This window comes from Gavia stellata, chromosome 7 (assembly GCF_030936135.1).
Source record: "Gavia stellata isolate bGavSte3 chromosome 7, bGavSte3.hap2, whole genome shotgun sequence".
NCBI lineage: Eukaryota > Metazoa > Chordata > Aves > Gaviiformes > Gaviidae > Gavia > Gavia stellata.
The window spans coordinates 8,263,055-8,290,442 of NC_082600.1; the positions used below are offsets into that span (position 1 = coordinate 8,263,055).

General features: G+C 44.7%; 1 protein-coding gene across 1 annotated transcript in view; it reads left to right on the forward strand.

Annotated features, from left to right (window-relative positions):
• The first annotated feature begins 4,536 nt into the window (after positions 1-4,536).
• Positions 4,537-27,388, forward strand: part of SYT16 (synaptotagmin 16) — a 109,786-nt gene continuing 86,934 nt past the window's right edge. The window contains exon 1 of the mRNA XM_059819483.1: positions 4,537-4,549. Within this exon, the coding sequence (XP_059675466.1) occupies positions 4,537-4,549 (13 nt within the window). The remainder of the gene's footprint in view (positions 4,550-27,388) is intronic.

Below are 27,388 nucleotides of genomic sequence, written 5' to 3' on the forward strand. Positions count from 1 at the left end.
TAAAATTAGTACAATAAATTATTTTTCACAGTTTCCTTGCTCTGTTTTCTAGTGTGCAATTTCAGCAATGTTTATCATGGTTTGATGCCACGGATGCGGGAAATGAACTTGGTGATAAGCCTTTTACTGTATTCTGTCCCCAGTAGATCTGGTATCATTGGATATTTGAATGAAGAAATATAAAGTGCTTTTATTAATTCTGCAGATGACCCTAAGCTGTACAAGGACAGGAGTAGAATTCAAAATGATCGTTATAAATTGGAGAGGTGATTTGCAAGAAATGGGTGTGGAAATAAACCTGAAGCTCAGTGCTGAGAACAGGTACAGGATGGGAAAATGATTGCTAGGCAACAGTACTGCAGAAAAAGCAAACAGACTGAGAATTGTAAGCTGGGGTATTTTCTGTAAACAATAATAAGCACTAGAATTCATGTCATTCAACCCTGTAAGGCTATAGCCTTAAATAACCCCTTCTGACCATGACAATTCAAGAAGAATGTACTATCAAGAAAGGACAAAGGAGTTGAGAGCTCCTCTTCTGCAAGAAGAAATACCAAATAGAAATTTGAAATATTTTGAATGTAAAAGGGGCCTAAACTGATTGAATTAGTTTGGTAGTAGGACTCTCTAAGGCCGAAGGAACTGAAGTGCCCTTACCTAGAAGAAGAAACACTAAGTAGAAATATAAATGATTTGAATATGAAATGGGCCTATATTAAATACATCAGTTAGTAAGAAGGAATGGGCCTAAATGACAAACAGATTGGACGCTGGAAAAACTAACAAGCACCAGTGTTGCACTCAAAACCTTGTTAATGGGAAAAGAGGAAACACTATAATAAAGCCAAAACCTTAACTGTAACTAGTAAACCGAACAATAGAATATTCTGTTACCAGCACAAACTCATCCTGCCTGTATGCATTTCTGCTCCTAATTTTTGATGAGCAGATACAAGAGACAAAGAGACCTCTTAAGAAAAACTTAACCAGACTTTTTTGGTCAAAATTGTCTGCTCAGCTTAATGCAGTTAGGATCCTGTGGGTAACACTGCATTTGTCAGTTTTGTCAATTCCAGCTGCTGCTGTGGGTGTGGGTACGCAGGCTGACAGAGAATCTTTCTGGTATCCTCCCATTGCAGGGGATGGATAGCAGTATAGGTGTAATAGGGGAGCGATTTGGAGATGACGTACAGTGGGAGTACTTGAACCGCTTCTTGAGAAAGCCCTGGATGGCTAAGAAAGATACAGATGAAGAAGGAGAGTTCTTTCTAGCAGATCTTGGGAATACAGCTTCAAATTCATCATTTCTTAGGAGTTTCTTCACTTAGGAAGTTGCTTAAGGATGAACATTACAGCACCAATCAATCCTCTTCTGCTGTTTCTAGGCACTGAGGTTAAGCTACAAGGTATTGGGTTCTTCTCTTGAAGGGAACTTGAAAGACGTTTCTCTTTTTCTATTTCCCTCTGACTTGCAGGTATCTTTCTCAAGGAAGCTGAAGATTAAACACATCTGCAAAAGCTTATTTTTCACTTTCTTGACAGGCTGTTTTCAGCTAAATTTTTATTATTCCATATAAATGGAATAATTTTATTTTAACATATTTAAGGAATATGTTTAATACTGTTCCGTGCAGGGCATTTATTCATGATGTGGCCATCGTGTTTTCCTCTCCTTGTATCTTTGAACCATCCCAAGAGCTGAGTAAGAGAATTTTTCAGAATTTTCGATATTCAGTGACATGAGTCTTTCTTGCACACACTTCTGAAAATGATTTGCCTATCAACATGGGAAGCATGCAGAGGCTTGACTAGGCACGAAGATGGGCGCATTCAACTAGCAGTTATTTTAATATTGTAATTATGAAAACAAGTGTTCTTTAATTTGTTTATAAAAGTATGTAGATGTAAAATAGAAGTTATGCTTAAGGACAGACTTAGAACTGCTGACTATATGCAGTGGTAATATTTCAAAACAGTAATCCTGGGAATTTAGAGGCAGCTGTAAGCAAAGTTTCATAGTGCTCGTGCAGTCTTTTTTTAGAAAAAAATAAAAATCCCGTGCTGCAGTCTGATGGGCAATTACAGGCTTTTAAAAACAGGAGAGGGACTTCCTAAAATGCTTCATTGAAGCAAGCAGCTGTCATTAAAAAAAACAAACAACCTGCCTCTCCCCCAACAACAATAAATCTTGACTTCCAAGAATATTGTTTTCTAATATCTAACTTCTCTCCTGGTTATAGCCTCAGCCAATACAGTAGTCAAAGGCTGCAAGAAAACTTCATCTCTGTAACTCCAGTCTATCTGGAGGATAGGAGTGAGACAACATGACAGTATGTATCTGGATGTTACTATAGTTTTCGTAAATAAATTAGAGAAATATGGTTTGGCTGAAACTTCTGTAAGGTGGATATACAACTGACTGAAGAACTACATTCATACAATAGTAATCACTATTTGGCAAAGCTAAAGGATCCTCTAAGTGCAGGTTTGAGCTAGTGCTAGGCAATGTTTAAAAAGTATAATGTGGGTGATGAAAAGCTGAATAAACTTAAAACACTCACAGGTGACATCAGTTTAGAAGCTGTTTAAGTAGAAGACATTTTCCAATATAATTTTTATTCTTATAATGGGAGAAATCAACAAGGTCTAATTAAGTAAAGGTACGTGCAAAAGGCTGCACTTGGAAGGACAGATGAAATGCAAATAACAGCTCAGGAATGCTTGTGTAAGCAGCTGTTCTCAATCTGGAGGGTTATGCAGCCCTCAAACTGAAGGTGGATCAGCAATATGGGGGTGATGTGAAAAGTTCCAAAAATGCCATGGATGGCAGTGGTGACCTGTGTTGTGTACAGTTTGGGGAGGATGTAGACATCACCTCTAGAATAATTAGAGAACCCTAAAAAAAAGGGCAACAAAAAGGAAACCGAGTGCAAGAGAGTTTAGTCTGGAAAAGAAAGGGTTTGAGAGTGAGTGTAACAGTTCCTGGTAATGGTCTTCACAGTTTTGTAATATGTGTTTATGCAAATGGTGATTAATTGTTCTCCATGTTCACTGAGGTAGAGCTATACAATTTGAAGCAACATGAATTTACTTAATGAGAGATTTTTGCAGTTAAGTAAGCAGTTTGGCCTTATAACAAACAGCAGAATCACTTTTACTGTAGCAATTCAAAACAATGTTGGAAAAACATTCGTTGTGGTTGTCTGAGGTAGACCTAATCCTGCTTTGGAGACAGGAGATGGACTAGAGGATACCTTGAGGTTCCTTCTAGTCCTGTACTTAAAATGTTTTACTTAACAGGACCCTATGCAGAGAGTTTATATTCTCACATCACACATACAAGTTCTTCAAATGACACAGATATTTTCTCCCTTCTTTTCTGGAGTGTTTCATTTTGAAGTTCATTCTATTTCTGGAGTTGCCCGTTCACGTTTTACAAAGCTTGCTGTGTGGACCTGGCTTCCTCACCCCGTTTTCATCTTTGTCCTCAAATCCAGGCACCAGATCAAGCCTGGTAACTGAGTATTTCCCTCCTCCATCTGTATGCAGCCCAGCACTTGGAAATGGGACTGCAAGAACTTCACGATCTACAAGGGTCTGAGAAATGTGCTAAAACTCTGTCTTGCTCCTAGCACTTCAGAGCTTGGGTCAGTCTTCTCTATGCTGCACCATAGTTTGGCTGCAATAGAAACATACGCAAAGCAAAATAATGTTGCAACAGCTTGAGCTTTCTGCAACAGACACCAAATTGCTTCCTCTTTAGTCATAGAAATGTAAACCTGGATATGGAAAGTGAAGGAGGACATAAGGGCCAGCCATCAGCTATCGAAGGTCATCAGAGATGGGGAGTAACTTGTTTCTTTAGAAGGGAGTTCTGTATATGTGATGGAAAGTGAGGCAGCATTTAAAGACAGGCTCCGTGCAACCTGCTGTGTCTCCAGATTAGTTTTTGATACGGGGCTGCGTCTTGGCAAAGTCCATCCAAGTAAGGGTGGAGTTGGCTGTCGTATTTCATGCACGCTACTAACGGGTCAGTACCGTCCCGAGGACTCGTGGAAAGAGATGGCACACAATTTTGGAAGACGGGGTGAAGCTGCTCACCCTCCCACGCTGGATTTTTCAGCGAAATTTCACGGAGTCCCGCCTGCGCTGCGCACAGCCCCCGCCGCTGCGCTCGGGGCCGCGGGGCGATGCGGGTGCAGCCGGGGTGCGCCGCCTCTCACGCCTTCCCCCCGCCTGACCGGCGGGCCGCAGCCCCCGCGCCCAGCCCGCCCCGGGCAGCGCTGCCTGCACCCGGTGCTGCCCCGGGGGCGGCACCGCCGCGGGGAGAAGGCAGCGCTGCTCCTTCCCGCAGCCCCGGGGGACCCCCGCTGCCGCGCCCCGGCTCCCCCCCCACCCTCCCCGCGCCGAGGCGGGGAGGCGCCGTGCGGGTCAGCGCGCCCCCTCCCCGCTGGCGGCGGCGGCCCGGGCCGCCTCCCCGCCTCGCCCCGCCGCCATCGGGCCGCGAGCACGGGAGGCCGGGCCGCCGCCGCGGCCATGGCGACGGACGGTGAGTGCGGGCGGCGCCCGGGGCGGGGGCGGCCTCCCCGGGGACGGGCTCGGGTACCTGCCGCCGGCCGCGCCCTTCCCTGGCGGGCGCTGGGGGCGGAGGGCTTTCCCTCTGCCGGCCCGGGCGGAGGGGAGCGGGGCGCTGATGGGCAAGGGGGAGCCGCGGGGGACGGGCACGGCGGGGTGAAACCGGGCCCCGCTCCGGCGGCACTGCCCCAGGGGCCGGCGGGGACCCTCGGCAGCGGGGCCCGGGGCCGCGGCTGGGCGGGAGAAGGGGGTGTGTGGGGCGTCCTCCTCCTCCTCCTCCTCCAAGGAGGCCTGGCTGCGCCGCCCGGGCCGGCTGCGGGCGGTGCCCCCTCCTCCCGCCGCCGGGGTCTCACAGGGGATGGTGGGGGGGTGTTGCCTGTGCCCTCCACACGGGAAGAGATGGGCAGGTGGGTGCACACGGACACGAATTTTAGGGAGACTAAAGGAATAGCAAAGCCTGCTTTTAAGGTGCTGATGAAGAACAGGTGTTCCTGTAATTATGGGAGACTTGTCTGAGCCTGAGAGACTTGGAGTTGTTGGGTTTTCTGCCCACACTATAATACAAATGATTTTAGGGATGATCGCCTTCTGGTTTTTGATTGATTAGGTTGCTGCCCAGCGACACGTACTGCCCTGGCTTAGGTCTTGGCTGCGGTAGTGGTGCTGCTGCGTGGGGGGCAGGTGTTTCTCGCAATATTTCAAGTCACGGCACCCTTGAGTTAAAACCTGGATTGCTACTGTTAGCCATGGTCCCGGCGGTCTACCCCTGATTTACTGTAGAAACACCAACTTCAACGCTTACTGAAGATTGCTGAGTTGATTTTGCTGTGTCTTTTGCCAGGTTGGGAGAAAATAATCACGTGAGCCTTTAAAGGATGTCAGGATGGCATATGGCACTTTATAAGCTCTCAGGAACAAAATCCTAGGCTTGAACTTTTCAAAAGGATTTGGCTTAATGGGGAATCTGATTTCTCTCTTCCTTTTGTCATTTGGTGATATGCATTTGTGTTTGCTGTTCCTCGCTTTCTTTCGAGGCTGTGTCCCTAAGAAAGGGTCATCTCGGGCAAGGCCCAGGCTGGCGTGACGCAGAGTTGCTCAGAGCTTTAAGGTGGCCTTAGGAGAACTAGGAACTGACCTGGTTTGTTCAGAGTAATGGTACTCCTTTACCTAGCAGAACCTGTCCTTTTATTAGTTAGATCCTCAAAGCAGCCATCCAAAGGCACTGATAGTGCTCAGTACATAACTGAATTATCACTAGTTTATATTTTATAGCATTTTACAAATTAATAAAAATATTGTGGGTTGGCTTCTCACCTGTGTTCCTGCTGCACAAATATGAAATGGATAATTGTACAATATTTAATTAATTAGATGTCCTTCTGGCCGAAAAGTCAGCAGAGCTCTTGCTTTGTTCCTTAAACCAGAACAACTCTGTCTCCTCCAAATACTTACAAGAAGTATAATTTGATTAATGTACCTCCTCTTCTGGTAGTAGGCTCAGACTTTGGGCTGAGGTAGTCAGTGGGCGACCGGTTAAGGTGTGAGGACAACTGAGCTCCCACCACCCCAGCCCTGTGCTGTTGGTTTCGGGGTGTGCAGGGCGCTTGGATCAGACATGTGGACAAGCTCTTCCAGCCTGGGATTGTAGCAGGGGTGAGAAGAGCACTGAGTGAGATTTCATTTTGTAGGCTGCAGCTCTGAGATCAGACCTGAGCACCCAGAATGTCGGTGTTCTTTCTAGTGAAGGGGAATTTGAGGAATTTTTTTTCTAGATTTTTGACTTAGTCACATTATGCTTTTTTTTCTCTTATTGTGTGAGGAGATTGAACTGACAGAGCAGCGAACAGAACATTAAGCAGTTACTTACAGTGCTGTAAGTTAAGTCCTCCTAAGCCTAACAAATACGAGGGATGGGATTCACCATGAAGTAGGATCAGTGAGTTGACCACTGCAATGGTGAAGTGTTGATACAGTGATTTTCTGTGTAAGAAGGCAGCCTGGAGACATATGCATCGTCTTACAGTTCAGCTGCTGAAGCTTTAGTGTGGATCATCATTTCCCAACCTGCTCTTAGCTGAGCTTTGCTTGAGAAAGTTGGAGACATTTGTGCTTTGTTGTTCGCTGTTCCTTGTGGTTCCTTCCATGTACTGCTGTCCTGGGGCCGCCACCACCTCTCCCTGGTGCCGCAGTGAGACCCAAGCTAATAAACCCTGCTAAACTCATCTGACTTGGTCCAGAGCCATTGGAGTATCTTGCACTGCCATTGTTTTGTGTGCCAGTCCAGATCTGGCAAACTTCTTTTTTTCCACCCTGCTCTGTATCTCAGCCTTAGTCATCTTGTCTTGTAGAGCTGAGATACTTTCTCTGGGGTTTCCTGCTTTCAAGGCTACGCGTGTGCTTTGCATTCATTAAGTTACTTGGTGGCTTGCAATATCTAATCTTGGTAAGCACATCTAACAGTTAATTCCTCATTTGTTTGAAAATCAGTAAATGTTTTGATTGAGAAATAATAACCTGAAGTAAAAAAGACCAGAGGGAAGGCTAATATTAAAATGAATAAGCTGGCATTCCTTGGACTTGGTGTACTTGTATTAAATTCCACTCAGATATAAACTATGATTTTTATTGAAGTGGGCAAATCTGGATTGTTCTGTTTGGTTTTATATCCAACAGATGCCTCATCAGATGCCAACCCTGCCTGTACTTGCACAGAGCAGTGGCACCATTGGCAGAACTGGCGGTTCTTCTCGATCGGGGAGCTTTGGGAGGAGCAGGGGCATCCTGATAGCTCAGGTAGTGTCCACTTCTGTCTTTGTTTCAGAGCTGTTCCTCAGAGAAGGGAATAATAGTTGGAGGGTCTCTCCTCCTCTGTGATTCTGGGCTGCCAGAAGAGGTGGTGGTGATGACTTGAGGTGATCAGAGATATGTGTTACAGCAGTCTGCTCTGATTTTTATTGTTAAATAATTCATTGTTCCTGCTGGCTGAAGGATCAGAACTGAGGGAAGTTTGGTCTCCAGTAACTTTGGCTTCAACCCAATCTGAAATGAGTACAGCTTGGACACAGTTCAGGTTAGTGCTAAAGAGGACTGTGGATCATCTGAATATGCTTTTAATAGTATTAAAGGCGCAGGAGCAGGCCGTCCGCATGGGCTGAAAAGACGAGCTGGTGAGGAAGAAGACTGGCCTGGCTGAACAGAGAGCTTTGGCTGGAACTCAGGAAAAAAAGGACAGTTGGAAGCAGGGGCAGGCAACTCAGGAGGGCTACAAGGGTGTTGTGAGGTTATGCAGGGAGAAAATTAGAAGGGCCAAAGCCCAACTAAAACTTCATCTGGCTACTGCCATAAAAGACAATAAAAAATGTTTCTATGACTACATTAACAACAAAAGAAGGGCTAAGGAGAATCTCCATCCTTTATTGGATGCAGGGGGCAACACAGTGACAAAGGATGAGGAAAAGGCTGAGGTACTTAATGCCTTCTTTGTCTCAGTCTTTAATAGTAAGACCAGTCATTCTCCAGGTACCCAGCCCCCTGAGCTGGAAGACAGGGGCAGGGAACAGTCCCCACAATCCAAGGGGAAATGGTTAGTGACCTGCTACACCACTTAGACACACACGAGTCTGTGGGGCCAGATGGGATCCACCCAAGGGTAATGAGGGAGCTGGCGGAAGTGCTCACCAAGCCACCTTCCGTCATCTACCAGCAGTCCTGGCTAACTGGGGAGGTCCCAGCTGACTGGAGGTTAGCAAATGTGACGCCCATCTACAAGAAGGGCTGGAAGGAGGATCTGGGGAACTACAGGCCTGTCAGCCTGACCTCGGTGCCAGGGAAGGTTATGGAGCAGATCACCTTGAGTGCCATCATGCGGTATGTACAGGACAACCAGGCGATCAGGCCCAGTCAGCATGGGTTTACGGAAGACAGGTCCTGTCTGACTAACCTGATCTCCTTCTATGACAAAGTGACCTGCTTAGTGGATGAGGGAAAGGCTGTGGATGTTGTTTACCTGGACTTTAGTAAAGCCTTTGACACCATTTCCCACAGCATTCTCCTGGAGAAATTGACTGCTCATGGCTTGGATGAGCGTACTGTTCGCTGGGTAAAAACTGGCTGGATGGCCGGGCCCAAAGGGTTGTGGTGAACGGAGTTAAATCCAGTTGGCGGCCGGTCACAAGTGGTGTTCCCCAGGGCTCAATATTGGGGCCAGTCTTGTTTAATACCTTTATTGATGATCTGGATGAGGGGATTGAGTGCACCCTCACTAAGTTTGCAGACGACACCAAGTTGGGTGGGAGTGTTGATCTGCTCGAGGATAGGAAGGCTCTGCAGAGGGACCTGGACAGGCTGGATGGATGGGCAGAGGCCAATTGTATGAGGTTCAACAAGGCCAAGTGCTGGGTCCTGCACTTGGGTCACAACAACCCCATGCAACGCTACAGGCTTGGGGATGAGTGGCTGGAAAGCTGCCTGGCTGAAAGGGACCCGGGGGTGTTGACTGACAGCCGGCTGAATATGAGCCAGCAGTGTGCCCAGGTGGCCAAGAAGGCCAACGGCATCCTGGCCTGTATCAGAAATAGTGTGCCCAGCAGGAGCAGGGAGGTGATTGTCCCCCTCTATTCGGCACCAGTGAGGCCGCACCTCGAATCCTGTGTTCAGTTTTGGGCCCCTCACTACAAGAAGGACACAGAGGTGCTGGAGCGTGTCCAGAGAAGGGTGACAAAGCTCATGAGGGGTCTGGAGCACAAGTCTGATGAGGAGTGGCTGAGGGAGCTGGGGTTGTTCAGTCTGGAGAAGAGGAGGCTGAGGGGAGACTTTATCTCTCTCTACAATTACCTGAAAGGAGGTTGCAGAGAGGTGGGTGTTGGTCTCTTCTCCCAAGTGACAAGTGACAGGACAAGAGGAAATGGCCTCAAGTGGCACTGGGGGAGGTTTAGATTGGATATTAGGAAAAATTTCTTCACTGAAAGAGTTATCAAGCATTGGAACAGGCTGCCCAGGGAGGTGGTTGAGTCACCATCCCTTGAGGTATTTAGAAGATGTGTAGATGTGGTGCTTAGGGACATGGTGTAGGGGTGGACTTGGCAGTGTTAGGTTTATGGTTGGACTTGACGATCTTAAAGGTCTTTTCCAACCTAAATGATTCTGTGATTCTATGTTATCCTCACGGTATTAAGTACATTCTGTACATTTTTAAATTAAATATATTCTCTTGGGAGGTTTTTAGAAGAGGGGATATACATGTGACTGTTCAGAATAGTTTTTAAATACTGGAAATACATTGGCTTTCATTGGAAAGTTCATGTCATTGTATCTGGGTTTTGTTTTTCCTTGCTTAGGATGTGTAGAGAAACCAGCAGTGTTATGGGGATGCCCAAGTTCTCTACCACAGGTCTATGGCATTGGGGCTTAACCACATTTCACATCAGCAACCCTGTTTGTTCCGTGGATGTGTGCTGGCTGTATTGCACCCAAAGGCAGCTTCACTCTGTTAAAGGTCATTTGAACAAGCTCTTAATTAAGCAATCTCTACCTATGTATTTGTATCACTTCATGTACATGCGTATCACGGTGACGTAATGTGGCACTAATACTTATTAGTGCAGTAATAAGATCCCACGCACAGTAACTGAATCCTGAGTGAATTATTCCCCTTAAAGAAGATGCTAGGAAGGGGATGCAGGTCTGGTATAGCAATCCAGAGGAGGATACTCTTGTTCTTTTGGCTCTTAAGAAGAGCCTTGACAATATGAAAATACAGGCAAGACTGGTAGATGCTTCTTTAAGGAGTTAAGTGAATAAACTGCCAACAACAATCCAGAGTGTCGTTGATTAGCTTCCCATGCCTTTCTGGATGGCATGAAGATGTGGGTCTTGAATTTTTATGGTGGTATTAGGAGTTAACATGTCTGACACACAGTCTGGGAAGATATGTACCTTTTGCAGCTCAGCATCTCTCAGGTGCAGGTAAAACTCCATTTTGTGGCAAGGATGATCCCTCAGTACTGTGTTTTCTCAGAGCATCATAGGAGAGTGAGCTCTGTCTCCTGTAACGTGTGGTCCTGAGTTGCTCAGGGAGGAAGGAGCCTGGAGGACTTGTTCTGACAATAAGCTGTGGTGGTCGGGGTCTCTCACCTCAGGTGATAACTCGGTGAGGTGGTTGGCCTAGGAAATTACCTCCTGCACCTGTGTGCTTGACGCCTGACTGTAAAATGGCATATAATTCTGGAAGGCTTTCTTGACTACTGCCACACTGCTGCTTATGAAAACCCTGCTATTGGAAAATAATCAGAGCTGTTAGATTTTTTTTTTTTGGTGTTACCTCTCTTGTTTCATTTTGATGTAGTGTTGCTTAAATTCTTGCTAATAATAGACCTGCATCACATCTGGCTCTGTTGAAAGCAAATCTTGAAAAATGCCTGCTTTGTGGAAAATATTGATTGCAATTGTATGTTCTTTTCTAAATACGTGAAACACAGTTACTTTTGTAAAGAACTTGTGTTTGTGCTTATGCAACTATCCCCATGAGAAAACATGCAAATACATAGTCAGACTTCAAAATAGCTTGCAAAATAAATTGGAGAACATTTTAGATCTGTTTCCTTCCTGTCTTGATTGAAGTGGGGGACATTCTCCAGGGACACTGCCTCTGAGGAGAGTTTGTTTTGGGCATTATTATTCGCAAAGATAGGCACCTTAATACGCCTAGGAGGAGAGGATGGGGAGTGCTTCAGCTGAAGAACTGGGATGCAGTTGCAGGGGTGTAGGCAGTGTTCCTTCTTTGACAAAATAAAAGCTAAAGGGCTGCTGCGCTTGTGGACCCTAGAGCCAGGCTTTTTAAAAATATTTTTAGAGGTTTGAAGATACAAGTGAGGTACCAAACCAAATGTTTTCGAGCATGTAGCACTCCTTAAATCAAATCTGGCCCCAGAGCCTTGCTGATAATGGCTGTAGCATTGATTTAGTATGCTTAGGTCACTATGAAATGGGTCCCATTCAGTGCAAACAGGCAATTAAGGAGGAAGTCCTGTGAGTGTCGTGGTGCATCTGTGGATGAACTGGGGCCCCGTGCTAGAAGCACTGCAGCAGCCAGAGTGCTGTGAGCTGCGTCAGGGTTTGTAAAATGAAGCGCTGTGGCTTGCCTTTGCTCTAAGTAATGATGCTAGCACTTCTCAAGGGACCCATCTGCAGTAGTCCGTAACGTTTATTGCACGTTACTTTCTTGAAGTGTTCTTTTGGTTCCCATGCACGTGGAAAACAAGTGTGTACCATCTGTCCTGGTTAAGTCCTTCTGTGGTGCTGCTCAGCTGTAGAGGTGACTCTTATGTAAATAGGAGTAGTCATAATTATCAGGGGAGGTTATCTAAAAACATCAGGCAGCTTTATTTTGAAAAGGAGCCTCTTATGTGCCCTAGATAGGTTGATGTCATGATTGGTGGGGTTAAGTAGTCATTAAGGAGACCTTGCGTTCACTTTCCATTTGTATGATCTATTGCTGATTGCTCTGATTGTGCACTGAGAAAGTTTGATCAGTTATTTAGCAAGGGCTTGAGTCTAATCTGTCTCCGGGCTAGGAAGACACTAACTCTACAAACTGGTGCTGTTAGTTGCTATTTAGATACTCAGACTTTGCATTAACTGTTCTTCATTTAGTTTTGCGAGATGAATTCCCACTCAGAGGAGGATATAGTTATCTTTATATATATAGATATCTTCCTTTTTATGTGTAAGATAGACAGGTTTTGTTTTGAAGGATTAAATGAGTGGGTAAACAGTCAGTTAAAATTTCCAACATGTTATCCATCAGCAGTGTGACCAGCTGCAGGACTCGGTTAAAGCAAAGCAAGGTGACCTTTGTGACTGCCTTCTCAGTGGGTATGAGGAAGACAAGATGCCATTTGTGAAGTCCTGAGAATTGCAGCTCACAGGAATCAAAATGGAAAAGACTAGGAAGGGAGTTGAAAGAGTATGGGTAGATTGCAAAGTGCATAACCATAGAGACATTGCACAAAAACTAGGATGCTTCCCTTGTGCGAAACCCCAGAGCAAGTTCTGACACAAGAGGATGTACTGATTTTAGGCCAAACAAAATTTGGAGCTGTGCTTTTAGCCATGTTAAAGTTTCAGCTGATTCACAAGATGTACAGCAAGAGTACTGGAAAGGCATGCCAAGATCTAGCACGAGTGGAAAGGTAAGCCTGGAGTGGAGGCAGAGCTGTGGGTCATGAACAAACAATAGAGGCCGAGACTGGAAATAAGGTGGGAAGGAGAAAAAGAAAGAATAGGTCTCCTGGGAAGCTCAGGGAGATGGGGAGGGTGTATAGAGGAGGATGGGAAGATCATGCAAAGGAACAGTTGGAGGTGTGAAAGGAGGGTTACGTAAGCCAAGAGAGGGTATGATTGCAAGAATAAAGTGTATGGTTGCATCAGAAGCAACTGACAGCTTGAGGAGGGTGTATACAGAGTGTTGGCCAAGGAAGGGTATCAGTCTCCATATACACGCTCCATATACAAACGCAAACTCACATGTATTCCTTCCTCTGCTTGTGGGATCACAGCTGCATAGTGTGCACATGTGGAACAGCTGGATGGCATCCTTTCATTCACACAGTCCTGATTTCTGGCTTGGAATAAATTGTATGATGCTCCCTGGTGAAAACTCCTAGTGAGAGGAGTGCAGGGGGTCCGAGCAGCACTGGGGAAGGACAAAGATGGAATGGGCCTTGTTTATTTTCTTTCTTAGGGTACCTCTCACTGTTTGGACCCCTCCGTTTCACAAGTACCTTTCGTGTCTCTCTTGGCCCCATGCAGGAGACATGGCTGGGACTTGTGCTGGGCATCAGTCCTTGCTCTGTTGTTGACTTCTTCAGAGACCGTGGCATTTTGCTTCCCCTCCCTGCACCTGTTTCCCTTTGCTGTTTCTATAGTGCTCTGTAATGAAATGTGTTACGTATAAAGCTAGATATAATTATTACCTATAGTAGTAGTATTATTGAGCTTTTGTGACTCAAACGTACAAGATACTGGGTGCCTCCAAGGAGTGGGGGCCAGCCTTAATTAGCCTTCATTGGCTTTGATAGGGTCTGAAAGCATCCAGGAACTTGCAGATGGTGCTTTTCCTACAGCCAGCAGACATGTTTTCAGATGGCCCTAATTTTAAAACATACAGTTTTGCGAATACCAAAACTATTCATTTTGGTCAACAAAAAGAGTTTTGAAACACTTAAGCATTTCTTATGAAAATGTGGAAAATCAGAATGTGGTTTATGTCTGAGAAGTGTCTAGAGAGCATATTCAGATAATGTATACAAATTCTAAAAAAAAAAACCCCAAACGTCTCCCATCACATCCTCCTGAGAACCAAGTGCTTGCCCAGTTGAAACAAAAATGTTTGGTGACTGAACCAAAACTCAGTGATTTTCACATAGATCTACTCAGCCCTTTGTGATATCTCACTGCGATTGAAAGAAAAGAGCTTTTGAAAACAATTTATTGTTCCTTGGCGGTACTTTCTCTTTTCCTAAGCATTAGCTTTTCAAGTGGGGGGCTTCTGCAGATAGAGGGCATCTGCACACTGCTAATTCCTGCTGGTATTGTGAATTTGGTCAGAAGATAAGCATTTGAGCCACTATTCAAAGGTAATTATTGGGATCTTGTGGTTGTTGTCTGCATCAAACAATTTGTAATAGTTTTTTCTCTTTTTCAGTATTTAATTTTGCTCTGAAAGAGACAAGGAAGTGAGGCTTGCAGCAAAGAGTAAATCTCAGGAGTGGCTAGTGGAGGCCACAAGCCCCGCCAACAAACAGACCCGGGAGGAGGTGGCATCACCCTGGTCTGGTACACAGAGGTCTGCAGCTGCCGTGCAGGCACTCCCTCTCTGCGGCGTTTGCTGGTTTGCTCATTGCAGGCTGTTCCAACAGTTTGTGCTGTTTAAAACTGCTAAAGGGAATTATTAATAAACTAATTAACAGGCAGCCCTGGTTCATAGACAGACGCATGTGTGCCTCAGGTATTTGTGCGCTGGCCAGATGCGCATGGCTCACCTGGGAAGCAGAGAGAGGGACAGTGTCCTGCCGTGCTCTGCACTGTCACACGGCTGGCTGAAAGAGGTGGCAGCATCCAAAGGGATTTTGCAGAGTTCGCTCTTCACTTCTGTGTTTTGTGATTTCAGGTGGGATTGCAGTTCCTGATGCAAAGACCTCTGTGTTTTGCTAAGATATGGTGACCCTTCATTTTTAATGGAGTATTTAAGAATCAAAAGCATGACTAAGATACCTCATTGTCTTGGCTGCAGATAGGATATACCTGCTTCCCTAGACCTGTGTCTCAGAGATTTTAGTGGTGCTTCAGTCGTTTTGCAGTGAGTTGTCACTGAAGTTACTTGGTCAGTGTTGTGTTTACTCTCTCTTGAGAGCTGACAGCGAGCTACACGCAGCCTCTCTTAGCCATCGGTATAAACTGCTGCTTGTGCATGAGACGTTTAGATGAGGTGTGCTTTGCAGTGCAGAAGGAAGTTAGGCACTGATGTTGCTGGCCTGATGGGTGGAGAGGAAAGGGTTTTTTCACAACTGGTTAACAAACTATCAGTAACTAAGAACCAGGACAGTCACTGGTAGAAGACACTGGCTAGTTATGCTCAAGAAACACACGTTTTAATAAAACTAAGTGCAGGTAGAGAGTTCCCCTTTGGGAAAAGTATTATAAAGTAGTTTCTGAAGTTCTGAGGTTATAAATTGGAGAAAAGCATGGGAAGAAGTGTGGGGGAGAGAGGACAGCCACAGCTGAAGAGAGGCCTTTGAAGAAGACAGATACTTGCTTCTGCCAGCAAAGATCTCTATCTCCTTCAGTAAAATTAGGGTGAGGGTCCTGCCTATAGGCTGGAGGAAAATATGTGCGGTTATAAATGTGGTTTTCCATTATATTTTCACATGTGTCTCCAAACCAGGTAACTCTGATGTTTAATGTTTGAGTTGTAGTAAACAAATGACACAAATCACTTGGCCCAGTTTCTCAGAACTGTTTCAGAGGACTCAGTCATGAGACTTTCCATCTTCAAGGACGGGGCAAGCCTTAAAATTGGGGAGTGGGATTCTCTGGCAACACGAAACATTCCAGGAAAGTTCAAAAATACCCACGCAGTAGCAAAGCCACTGCTTGAGTCAATTTGGGAGATGTTAGTGCAGGACTGTAGTGCTGGGGCGTGTCCAGAGAAGGGCGACGAAGCTGATGAGGGGTCTGGAGCACAAGTCTTATGAGGAGCAGTTGAGAGAGCTGGGGTTGTTTAGCCTGGAGAAGAGGAGGCTGAGGGGAGACCTTATCGCTCTCTACAACTACCTGAAAGGGGCTTGCAGAGAGGTGGGTGTTGGTCTCTTCTCCCAAGTGACAAGTGACAGGACAAGAGGAAATGGCCTCAAGTTGCACCAGGGGAGGTTCAGGCTGGATATTAGGAAAAATTTCTTTACGGAGAGAGTGGTGAAGCATTGGAACAGGCTGCCCAGGGAGGTGGTGGAGTCACCATCACTGGAGGTGTTCAAGGAACGTGTGGACGTGGCATTGTGGGACATGGTTTAGTGGGCATGGTGGTGTTGGGTTGATGGTTGGACTTGATGATCTTAGAGGTCTTTTCCAACCTTAGTGATTCTGTGACTTCTGTTTGAAGGAGGCTTCTCTTTCTATGACAAGTGCTTGTTGGAGTATTTTTGGTATGTATCAGAACTGTGGGTTAGAGTATCTGGATCTCAGGAGTTTCCAATTAATTTCTGAGAAGATGTAGTGGTTTTCCTATATTGAGGCTGGGGTTTGGTTTTTTGTTTGGTTTTGGGTGGGGTTTTTTTTCGTACTCTTTTGTACCGGAGAAAATGAGCCTAAAACTTTTTATCGGACAATGGCAGAGGGGGATGAAACACTGCCTGTTCTAGAGTGGGTATTTCTTCTCTCTTGTTTCCTAGTGATTCTTTGGAACCAACATTTTCTATCAATAACGGTTGTTGAAGATACTTAAGAAGCTTTGCTGTTTGAAGACCGTTTTGCATAACATGCTACGGTTACGCTTTGTGCTTAAAAACTTTGACTCAACCTTGAAGAACAATGCAATCACCATAAAAATCACGCACAAAATGTTTGATGTGTGGGAGGTTTTTGTCCTCTTTCTTGTTTTGCAGCAGTTGAAATCCTCTGAGTTTCTTTCCAGAGGAGCAGATGAAAAGAAAGAAGGCATTTTTTTTCATTACCACAAGGACTAGAAAGTTATTTGTTGTAACAGCTGAGATTCTGACCTCATAATTTGCTTCAGGATCCACACATTTAGGTAAAATATCTATTATTGTTCAATGAAGGCTTAGATTTTAGTTGGTGAAGTTGTGATAGTTACGTTTAAACAGTCCTTTAACAAAAACGTACATCCTCTATGAAGCATGGGTATAGTTACAAGTTATTTTATCTTCCAGTTGCAAAAATGACTTTAGAAGTTCTGTACCTTTGACCCTGCAATTATATTCATCAGTCCTCCTGTGAGTGATAGAGCTGTGTGGGGAGCCTTGCTGAGAAATGAGTCCAGGCAGTTCTGTAGTAAATGCTTGTTAAGGTTTTACTGAAGCTGTAATAGATGAGATGTACAAATGCTGACAGCATTTTGCAGCAGTGCTTTGGTTTTTGTTCTGCAGTTTGAATTACTTGATTTGTTACCTGCATTTCAGTATAAAATTAATAAGCATTCCCCCCCGCCCCCTTAACTTGGATTTTACATGGTTGTATATGGTGTGTCATAGGCTTTTCAATGGAAGCAGAGTGCATTTCTTGATGCTGAAGTCAGAAGACAAATTAAGGTGTATTCCTATTGCTATAATTTATATTGGGAAGTTCTGCCATGTTTTTTAAGGTTGTCCATGATGAGGAATCTGACAGCCTGCAGGCTTTTCTGTCTGTGCTATTCATGATGTTGTGTATCGAGGGTGGTCAACCTGCCTGGCTCCAAGAGCCACATGCCAACGTTTTCATGCAACTAAGAACCATATGATGTGCACCTAATGTCATGGAGAGCCATAGTAAGGGACACTTCATGGATGGGAAAGTACAGTGATGCCACTGGTCAGTTACAGAGTCTTGACTGTATCTGATGATCCTCTCATTTTACCCCAAATACTGGCAACCTGCCACCTTTTTGATTACCCAGGAACCCTATGGCTGGCCACATGATCTCGTCTGTCCAAAATGACAAAATTCTCCAAAATGACCAAAGAGTCGTAATTTAGTAAAGACAAACGGAAAGTCCTACCCTGAAGGAGGAGTCCTCAAACCGATGGTTATACAAGCGACGCTGATAACAGCTCATCGTGTCCCGGTTTGGTGCTGCTCGTGGATTTCCTCTTTGTCATTGGGACATGCTGTTGTGTGTGCTGCGTGGTCAGGAGGGGCAGAGGAGGCAGGAGATGTGCTGTTCCCTGCCACTCTGAAAATTGGTTTAGGTGTGTCTTAATGATATCCTTCAGGCCCTGTGAGGAGATCAAGGTGACTGTGTTGCCACATGCTCCAAACCCATGATACAGGCCTCCCAAGCCTGTAAGCTAATGTTGAAAAATCAGTAGTTTCAAGTCTCAAAAAGCGCACACATCCTGACTGACTCTTTGACCTTCAGTCTGCCTACCTCTGGTTTTCAGATATTTCTTCTGCAAACACGTGAGCTAGAAACAAATATATAAAACAAAGCTGAGTTTCTCTTTTGTGATGACATGGTTCCAAGTGTTACAGAGTTAAGAAAAACACTAGATAACTTAAATCTGATAGCAACTCTGGCAACAAAGCTGCAGGTCCCCTTTTAGGGGAAAAGGAGTGGATTAAAGGTTTCCCAATAGGCAATCTGGGGCGGGGGGAGGAGTGATCCTTGTGAGCACATTTGTTTTCAGTGCTTTCTCAGCAAAAGCTGCGCAGGACAGTATTTGCCCTGCTGAAGACACAAAGACAGACCTCCAGAGCTATTCTTCTTCTCCCCATTTGCTTTCCTGTTGCTTTCTTGCTTCTTCCTGGATCAGTTCTTTACTCTTCTGAACTTTCCCTGTCTCCTGCCTGGCAGAGGGATGCCGTCAGAGCATCTGCTGTTGCCTTGGTTTGTGTTTTGTTCTCCCTTGAGACCAGGGGAAAGAGAGCTGTGTAGAGCTGGCCCCTTGGGAAGGAGAAGGAGCAGGAGCACTTGCTCATACGGTGTTGCTCAGCAGCCCTTGCCTGCTGGGAGTCACTGAGCACCATTCATAAGCGTCCCTTGCTGAAACCGGTGGATGAGTCATAGTCAGTCTGGGACTTTTTGAGTTCATTTTGAGCACTAAATCCATGACTAGATGGTTCTAGAGTTGGGGCAATGGAAAATTAGGAGTTGTGCTTGGTGTACTTGCTCATGAGTTGGAGATGCTGGAGGTATGTTTCCTTCCTAGACACTGCAGCAAGATCCATGATGAGCTCTTGTCAGACCATAAACAGAATAGTCACACAGATCCAGTGGTCAGCCATGGGAAACCCAACAGCCAGCAGCCCGAGTGTGAATCACTTTAAGTCAGTCAATATGAAACATGGAGCAGCATAGTGTGGAGATGTGCCCCTTTCTGAGACTGGAAAGAGGAGCCTTCAGGCTCCTGAACTGTTGCCCATGTTCTCAGCAGTTAGCATCAGCGACCACTGGAGCACAAGCAAGAAGTCGGGATTGCCTTGTGTCGGGTAACTCTCTCACTAGTGCACGATGGAGTTGCACTCCTTTGGTGTTTCTCTTTAGTCCATTGAGCATTTAAATGAAGCAGCTTCAGCAGGGTGTACTGAGAGTCAGTGTGCTCCAGGAGGACTCCACAGGCAAGGGCAGTGTGGATGCTGGGGTTCAGATCTTTCTAGGCAAACCCAGGACTTCCACTCAGGGCTGTCCTGTCTTGTAGCTGTAGCCACGCAACTGCTGGAGGGAAGGTGCTGCCTACTTGATCTTACATGGTGCTTCATCTCTTTGGTAATAGGTACGCTCATCAGGAAACGTAGGCAGAAGTTTCTGTGTTATGGGTATGGGAAGGATTAGGTATGAGGAAGTTCTGCTGATTTGGTTAATGCTGTCATGGTTTCTGTGAGCAGGTGGGTGCCTGGGGAATTGTAATGCAAAAAATGTCAGATCCCCTAGGATTAGGTGTCAGCTGACTGATGATTTTGAGGACTGCAGTTTTGAATTTGGCACCTAAAAATAGCAATTGCGTGGCACTTTGTCACTGATTTCCTTTGAGAGTCAACCCTTTTCTGAGGAGAACTTTAACTTTGGGATTCTGTTAGTATTCAATTCTAGTATGTAAATATTCATTCACCAAATCTCACCCTTTTGCGCTCTAACCCCTATGTCTCCCTGTAGCATATACTGTGGAGCGTAGGCTAATGGGCTAACAATAGGTTACATGATGCATAGCAGGGCGAGGCGTATAAGGCCTAAACTGTACATGGTTAGCAACATGCTTGTACTGTGAAAATCATAAGGTAGCAGCTGTCTTGCCCTCTCTTTTTCTTTTTCTTTTTGAAACCCACTCCACTTGTTTTATAATTACTTGGGCTCATCATGAAGGTAAAAATGGCTTATCTATTTAAAGAGAACAGATGGTTTTTCTAATGGTTTTTCCTTAACATTGAATGAATTGTGGTTGAGTCAGAAACTGCCAGCCCAGAAATGTATGTTTTCATTAGAGAAATACTTGATTAGGTTAATTGAGTGTGATTCAATGTGATGTACATTTGGCCAACTTAAAAGCTTTCCAACTTTGTCTTGGACAGAGATAACAGTATCTCAGTGTTTGCAGTTTGCTCAGTAGTTTCCAAAAAACTTTGCCTAAGGAGTAACAAAACATTGAGAGGACACTATTGAATTAGTGGAGGGTATATAATCTTTTGTAAAAAAACAAACAAACAAACAAACAACCCAACAAACCCAAACCAAAACCACAAAATAACTCCCCCCCTTTTTTTTAGAACGATGCAAACAGGGAATGTATACTTAAGTCATGTCCAGACATAAAACTGGCACTGGTTTAATTATGGTAATGTTGCACACACAACATGTTAAGGAAGGTGTGTGGCTTCCCAAAGAGCACACACCTGTACGTCATTGTGATGTGTCTGAGAACAGAGGTGAGATTCAGTGTGTGATAAAAGCAACGGGAAGGTGGAAAGGTGTCTGATAGGCATCTAATCTCCCATTACAGTTAATGGAGATCTAGTTGGGACAGTCCATGAAGCTGGAGAGTGATTCAGCTCACTTTGAAGTAGCCCCATAGTGAATGCTCAGCTGAGTGGCTCTCTGAGCTCCCCAGGCTGTACGGAGTGGTGATCCTGTGATGGGAGCGGGGATGCCCAGTGCACACCTACCTACAGGAAACTGAGTTTTGGTGTCTTCAGTTTGAACTGAAGCTCACCCTTGCTGTAACATCCATGTGGCAGCTGTGTGCCTGTAGCTCCAAGGAGCTGCTGCTGGAAAGACAAAATTCAGCGTGTCCAAATATCCCTGAGGACAGAGGGGAGGGAAAGAGGATGCAGGTGAAGATGGATAAGCCAAAAGAACGTAACACTTTCAGGAGGATTGGGAAGCATGTTTGTCCATTCACATCCTGTTCCTGACAGGGAGGTCTTTGCCATCATTACTAAACAGCAAACTCTTTCTCGTTTCCATCTGAGAGGCTTCAGAAGACGAGCAGAGTACAAACCCAAACCAAGAGACAGCTAAAGGCTGTCATGGGGACCCAGCCTGGAGAAGAGTGGCAGAGAGAGTAAATTGTAGGGTAAATTTGCCTTTGGGAAGTCCCTGTGTCATGAGGTGGAACAGGAATTTGGTTACACTGAGCCTTTGCTAAGCTAAAGACTTCAAGGTTGTGTTTGTGATATCCAGGATAGTGTGCCTTGTAGCAGACGAGTCATCTTTTCTGACTTTAATAGAAAAGGTGATTAAAAAAAGCCCTGGGCAGCCCCAGTTGTCATGCAAGGTGCTTTAGTTAGGCCATGGAGGGAGTTTAATGTGCTGTAATTTCCATGCAAGCTCAAGCCTCGCGGGACAGGGTACAGCAGAAATTGTGTGGAGCTTGGGAAAACAGGCAAACTTCAGGGAACAACCTTAAAACCCCAGCCTCTTGAGTCTTTTATGATGTTTGCTGGAGACTAAGGGATCGTGATGTCTCCTGGAGACCTCAGTCCTCTTCCAGACGCAGGCATGTAGCCAGAGAAACTCTAAGAACCATGTTCTGTGCCCTTATCCTCTGTGCCTAGAAATGGCATGCACAAAATGCAGTCTTCGATCTTCCCTCTACCATCCAGCAGTTGGTCTGGGCAGTGTCCAGGACCGTCTTCTAGTGATGCTTCATTTCCCATGGCTGCATAAGACTTACTATAGACTCCAAGCTCTTTGAGAGGGGTCCTGACAGTCCTGGTTTTGTAATTTGCAGCATGTCTTTTAGCAACTGGGCAGTCTTTCTTTTTTATTTTCTTTTTCCCCAGAGCTCCTTACTCCTGCTCCCTTTCTCCCATCTGGTTCATGAGGCTGAGACCTTCTTCTCCGGAGCTGAACTCACTATTACTGCTGTGATGCTGAGAACATCAGCAGGTCAGCTGATAATGGACAGCAGGAGGCTGGCTCAGCCATGTCTCTGCGTTCTTTCAAGGGTACTTTGTGTGTGTATACCTTCAGGCATGTATCTATTACATATTTGAAACGAATCATATCTCCCACAGCATTTCTGCAATTTGTTGTGGACAGTCACAAGTCAAACAAAATGGGTTCTGCCCTTATTTCATTCCCTTTTTATTACTTCTTTAGGCTCCAAGTGATTTTTAGGGTGTAAGCCATCTCTTACTGGGAGCTTATCAGGGAATTCTGAAATCAGCTACAGCCTTTGAGCATTGTTCACGTACGAAGAATATATTTGTGTATTTCAAAACAGAAAGGCAGATGTCACCTGTTGGGACAGTATATGGGCTGCTCAGGTGCATAACTAGTAGGGGTGAAGCAAGAGGTCTGAAATGATGTGTAGAAGATGCTGTACCAATCCCAGCGCAGAAGGACGAAATGTATCTAGACCACCTCCTGCTACAAGGGCGATGCAAATATGTGCATGTGGTTGTTAGGATGTGGTATCGGTGGAAGATACTTGATGTAATTTTGATATGCTAGGGTTAAGGTATGTTTTGTCCTCATCTTGCCAGCTTATGAATGGAAAAAATTGACAGTGGTTAGCTGTATGCAGATGGGTATGTATGTATAGTAGTGAGCTGTGAATCTTTCATTATGATTTTGAGAGAAAGGACCTGAAACTAATTTAAAATGAAAACAAAGCACCCATAGGAGCAATATCCATCTTTCTGTAGCACTGCACAGAGTTTGAATGCAGCAGGTCTGAGTGCAGCAATTTTCCATCTTGGAAGGAGCCAGGTAGATTCTTTGTCCTGTGATCTGAGTTACAGGAATAGTTGTGGCTTTTGGGAAGGGAGCAAGTAAGAAGAAATACAATATTTGTTTTTACCTCTGTTAGCATCTTTATTTCTGTAGGATATAGAGATACTGATATTTAAAGTCCTTTCTAAAATGCAATGCCTTATTTTATAGATACGCCTTTCGAGCAAGTAAGAAAAAATACAGTATTTGTTTTTACCTTTGTTAGCATCTTTATTTCTGTAGGATATAGAGATACTGATATTGAAATTCCTTTCTAAAATGCAATGCCTTATTTTATAGATATGCCTTTCTAAATAGAGGCGGGGGAGGAAAATATTGTCCAAAATAACACTGAGAACCACTTGAAGAGTCTGAATCTGAACTCTTGTCTTTATAATTGGCCATGCTTCATATCTGGTAGACAGCGCTCCCCTCTGTGATGTCTTTAGAGCCAGTTTTGTAAGAATCTGCATCTAGCTGCTGGAATGAGAAAGTGACAGAGACTCTAGAGGGCAGTGCCGCATCCCTGTGCTATGAGCACCTCCAGGGTTTTTTTCATAGCAATCTTACTCTGCAGGATGATTGCTTAAAATGGTTAAAAATAATATAGAATTAAGTAAAAGTTTTTGTTATTATTATTTCACAGTAAGTTTTGATTAATGAAAATTTTTGTACCGAGAAGACTCGACCCTCTTTTTAGAGGAACTTTGAGCATTAGACTGGCTGTACTCATGTTGAAAAGGTTTTAATCTCTTGAAAAAACTTGTAGGATATTTGTGTATGATTTAAGGAAACAAGCAAACCAAACCTCATCCTTCCTGTCCATCTGGCAAAGTCCAGAAAAGACCTATTTGTTTTCTCATTGCTTTCCCCCTCCTCCTGGACAGTCTCACAATGCAACATATCCTTTGGCTGGAGGTGCTCTCTGTTTTCCTTGTATAGAGATAAATCAATAAATCATCGTGTCAGCAGAGCACAGCTTGAAGCAAAATTTCCCCGTGCTGGAAGGTTTTGACTTAATTTTAGGTGGGAGCTCAGATGTGCCACACACACATGTCTACAGTTAATATTACAAGGCTGCATTCAAAATGACAGGGTGTTGATTCATTATGTCAAGCTGCTCTTAAGGATGTTGAGCCACAACCTAGAGGCTGCTTATGCTGTCAGAAGGGGTCGGTAGCTCCTTGCTACCCAATAAACAGTTTGTGTGCAGCTGGCTCATTATCTAATGAGCATTTGGCGTGGAATTTTGCTTCATGAGACAGTTCACATCTCCAGCCTGTGACCTTATATGTCTCTGCAAAGTGAACCGAAATCCAGATCCTGCAGCACATAAGACCTGTGGAGCCTGTCATCCCCTGAGCACTTGCTTGCTGTGAGTTAAATTGGGGAATCACACTCAGATGCCTCCACTTGTCTTTGGAAAGGTGCATGTGCACGCACATGTGTGCACACGTGCACACACTTATCTTGAAGGGTGTTTTGGAGGGCGTGCTTAGCTTACATGACCCTCTTCTTCTCATAGCTCTGAAACAAATAATAGGCACGTACAGTAACATCTGCTGTTTTATAGCCATCAGCAAGGGTTGTTGCTTTGTCTTCACTATCCTTCCGGAGGTGCTGTAGTCTGCCTTTCACCGCTGGCGTGTGCAGCACCTGCACGCTGCTCACACAGGTGCACGTACTGGGGGTGTGCACAGAGTTTGGTGTTGTTCACGTTGCAGGTACTTTCAGTGATGGGCATTGAAGAGTCAGTGCTGAAATCCAACAGACAGGTGCTTGGGCAAAGATCGTGCTACCAACATCGCTCTGTAAGTCAGTGGATGATAGATTTCTATTAACTTTCACAGTAGCAATGCTTCTTCCAAATTAAAATTGACTGCATTTCACAGCAGGGAAGAGAAGATTATCCCAAATAGTTGCTCTGCACGCAAAAATCTGTGTGTGGACTTGGCATTAAAGAACTGACTGTCCTTTGCCATACATTTTTTCTGTTTAGGGACTCTTTCTTCCAGTAATGTAATGAAATACAGCTGCTACCTTATATATGTTCTGGAAATCACATAGTGCACATCCCTGTGCAAAATGTTTTTAACTCTTTTTGATACTTTTGAAATACGTATTTGTTTGTGGTTTTTCTAAGTATAGTGCACATTGTTCATCTGTGCAAATTGGAGATGATGATAGGAAAAGGAGAGCTGTGGATAACAGAGACAGGACTTCATATGACTGAGCTGAAAAATAAGATGCAACATGCTGTCATTTCAACCTGAGTGAAGAAAAATTGCTTATACATACTTCCAGAACAATAATTAAAAAAAGGTAGTGTTTTCCCTCTCACTTCTATCTGCCTTCTTTATTTTCTTCAGTTCTGCCTTTAAAGAAAAGGTACGTGAGCCCTATGAATGCCACACTTCTGCCATGTCTTACTTCTCTTGTAGCAGCAGTACCTCTCCGCCCTCTCTCCAGTCTTTGGAAGCGACTAGTGGCCTAAGGCTGGAGACATCTTGTTGCAAAAGGGGGCCCTTACAGTGGAGGGATCACAGACTATTTAAGGGGACTCTCCTCCTCCTCCTCTGCCCTCCACGGGGCTGTGCAGTGTCAACAGCGAGTGGCCAGAGCAGAAGACTCGGCTCCAGCCACTGTACGATGTGGCTCAGGCCCTCAGCTCTGGGCTGTGAAGTGCAGGAGTGTCCTGCCCTACCTCTTGTAGGGAAGATGCTGTAGTCGGGAAGGATGACTGCAGACTGATAATTGGAACAGCATAGTGATACCAAGGATGTGTTGCGCTTCAGAGAGCGTGATGAAGGTACCTGTGCTTTGTCAGTGTACGTGCAATATGGTTATGTTTTTGTTTGATATGGTCTCTTCCAGACCACTGCAAATGCACTGCTTTCTTTCATTTTCTTCCCCTCAGATGTTGTCCTTGGCCTTCTCCTGTTAGGTTTCCTTCCTTCAAATTCCAGATCTGCCTCAGTCTGAAGTCAGGGGCAGGTATTGCGACAGAGCAGGTATGCGTCAGTCTGATTGATTCCCCCCTAGTAAGTGCGGAGCATTTTTCAGGGCTGGCAGTGCCATTGGTTTCTTCAGCTGGCCAGGTGAATTGAACAAACTGCTTGTTGGACCACCCTGTTTTTCAGACAATGAAATGTAGCGTTGTCAAGTAGGAGACCTATTGGTAAGAGTCTCTTTGAATCTGATTGACTACAGTCTGATGAATGTTGCATAGGTATTACATAGAGATCACTGTTAATTTATGTTTGTACCAATTAATTTCCCTATGTGTTTTCTAATTAACTAAGGTGTGACTGTAAGGTGGATTAACATTATGATGCCAAATCCGTGTCTACACAGTTTCCTTCTGAATGTTGTTATTTCCTCTATGGTTTAAAACTGATCCACGTGTGCTGTCTTACTTGATTTAGATTAAAGAGTATGAAATCAGCTTAATTTTACACTGTTATTATTTAAGGCTGCTTTGATTTTTGAAGAAGAGAGATAGCCAAAGGGGTTAATGCCATTGAACTGATACGCTGCAAGTTTTTGTCTTTAGCATTTCATTTGTGTGCATGTCTCTGTCAGCCCCTTTAAAATAAGGGACCTCTTTACTCCCGCTTCTACCCTCAGTATCTGCTTGGCATTCTCACACCATTCCTTTGACTGCCTGATGCTCCAAGGTGTTCAGAAGCGGATGAATAGCAGGGCAGAGGGAAATAATTTTTTTCCTAAAATTTGAGAGTCAAAGTGCGGTTGTCAGTTTTTAAACACAGTGGGGCTTTTTATTGCCCTTTTTTGCTGAGTGATTTGGTCTTCTGTTAATGGGGGAGATCTGCAGTGAACTTGGCTGAGTTCTGCCTGTTTTGAAAACAAGAGATAAAAACCTCAACTCCCTTTAAGGAGAAGTTCAGAAACTTAAAATAGATTCAGTATAAGCAGTTTGGCTATGAATGAATCAATCTCCCGTGCAGTACCTGGAACTTCTATCTGTCGGACACACAAAAAGTTAATTGTTCTCCTGATGAGAGACACTTCTACCTCACTCAGCTGAGTCAATTGGGATCTTGGAGAATTAAGCATGATGACTTTGGGCCCTAAAGCTGCTGCTTGTGTCACTGCTTTTGTAATTCTTGCTCTTGCAACCAGCAGAGAGAATGATGACCTGCCTGACTTCACTGGAATTAGCCTCCTACACTGGAAGACCTTACCAAGGTTTCACAGTTTTAAAAGGCTGATCCTCACCTGCTGGGGCTACAGGCATGTGTCAACTTCAGATAGACTCTGCATAAACACCTGAAATGGAAAGGCTAAGTTGACAGCAGTGCTAGGGAAGGTACAGCGCTCTCCTGTGTGGTCTTGTTCAACACACTTGTTCTTCGAATACTATTGCCTGTT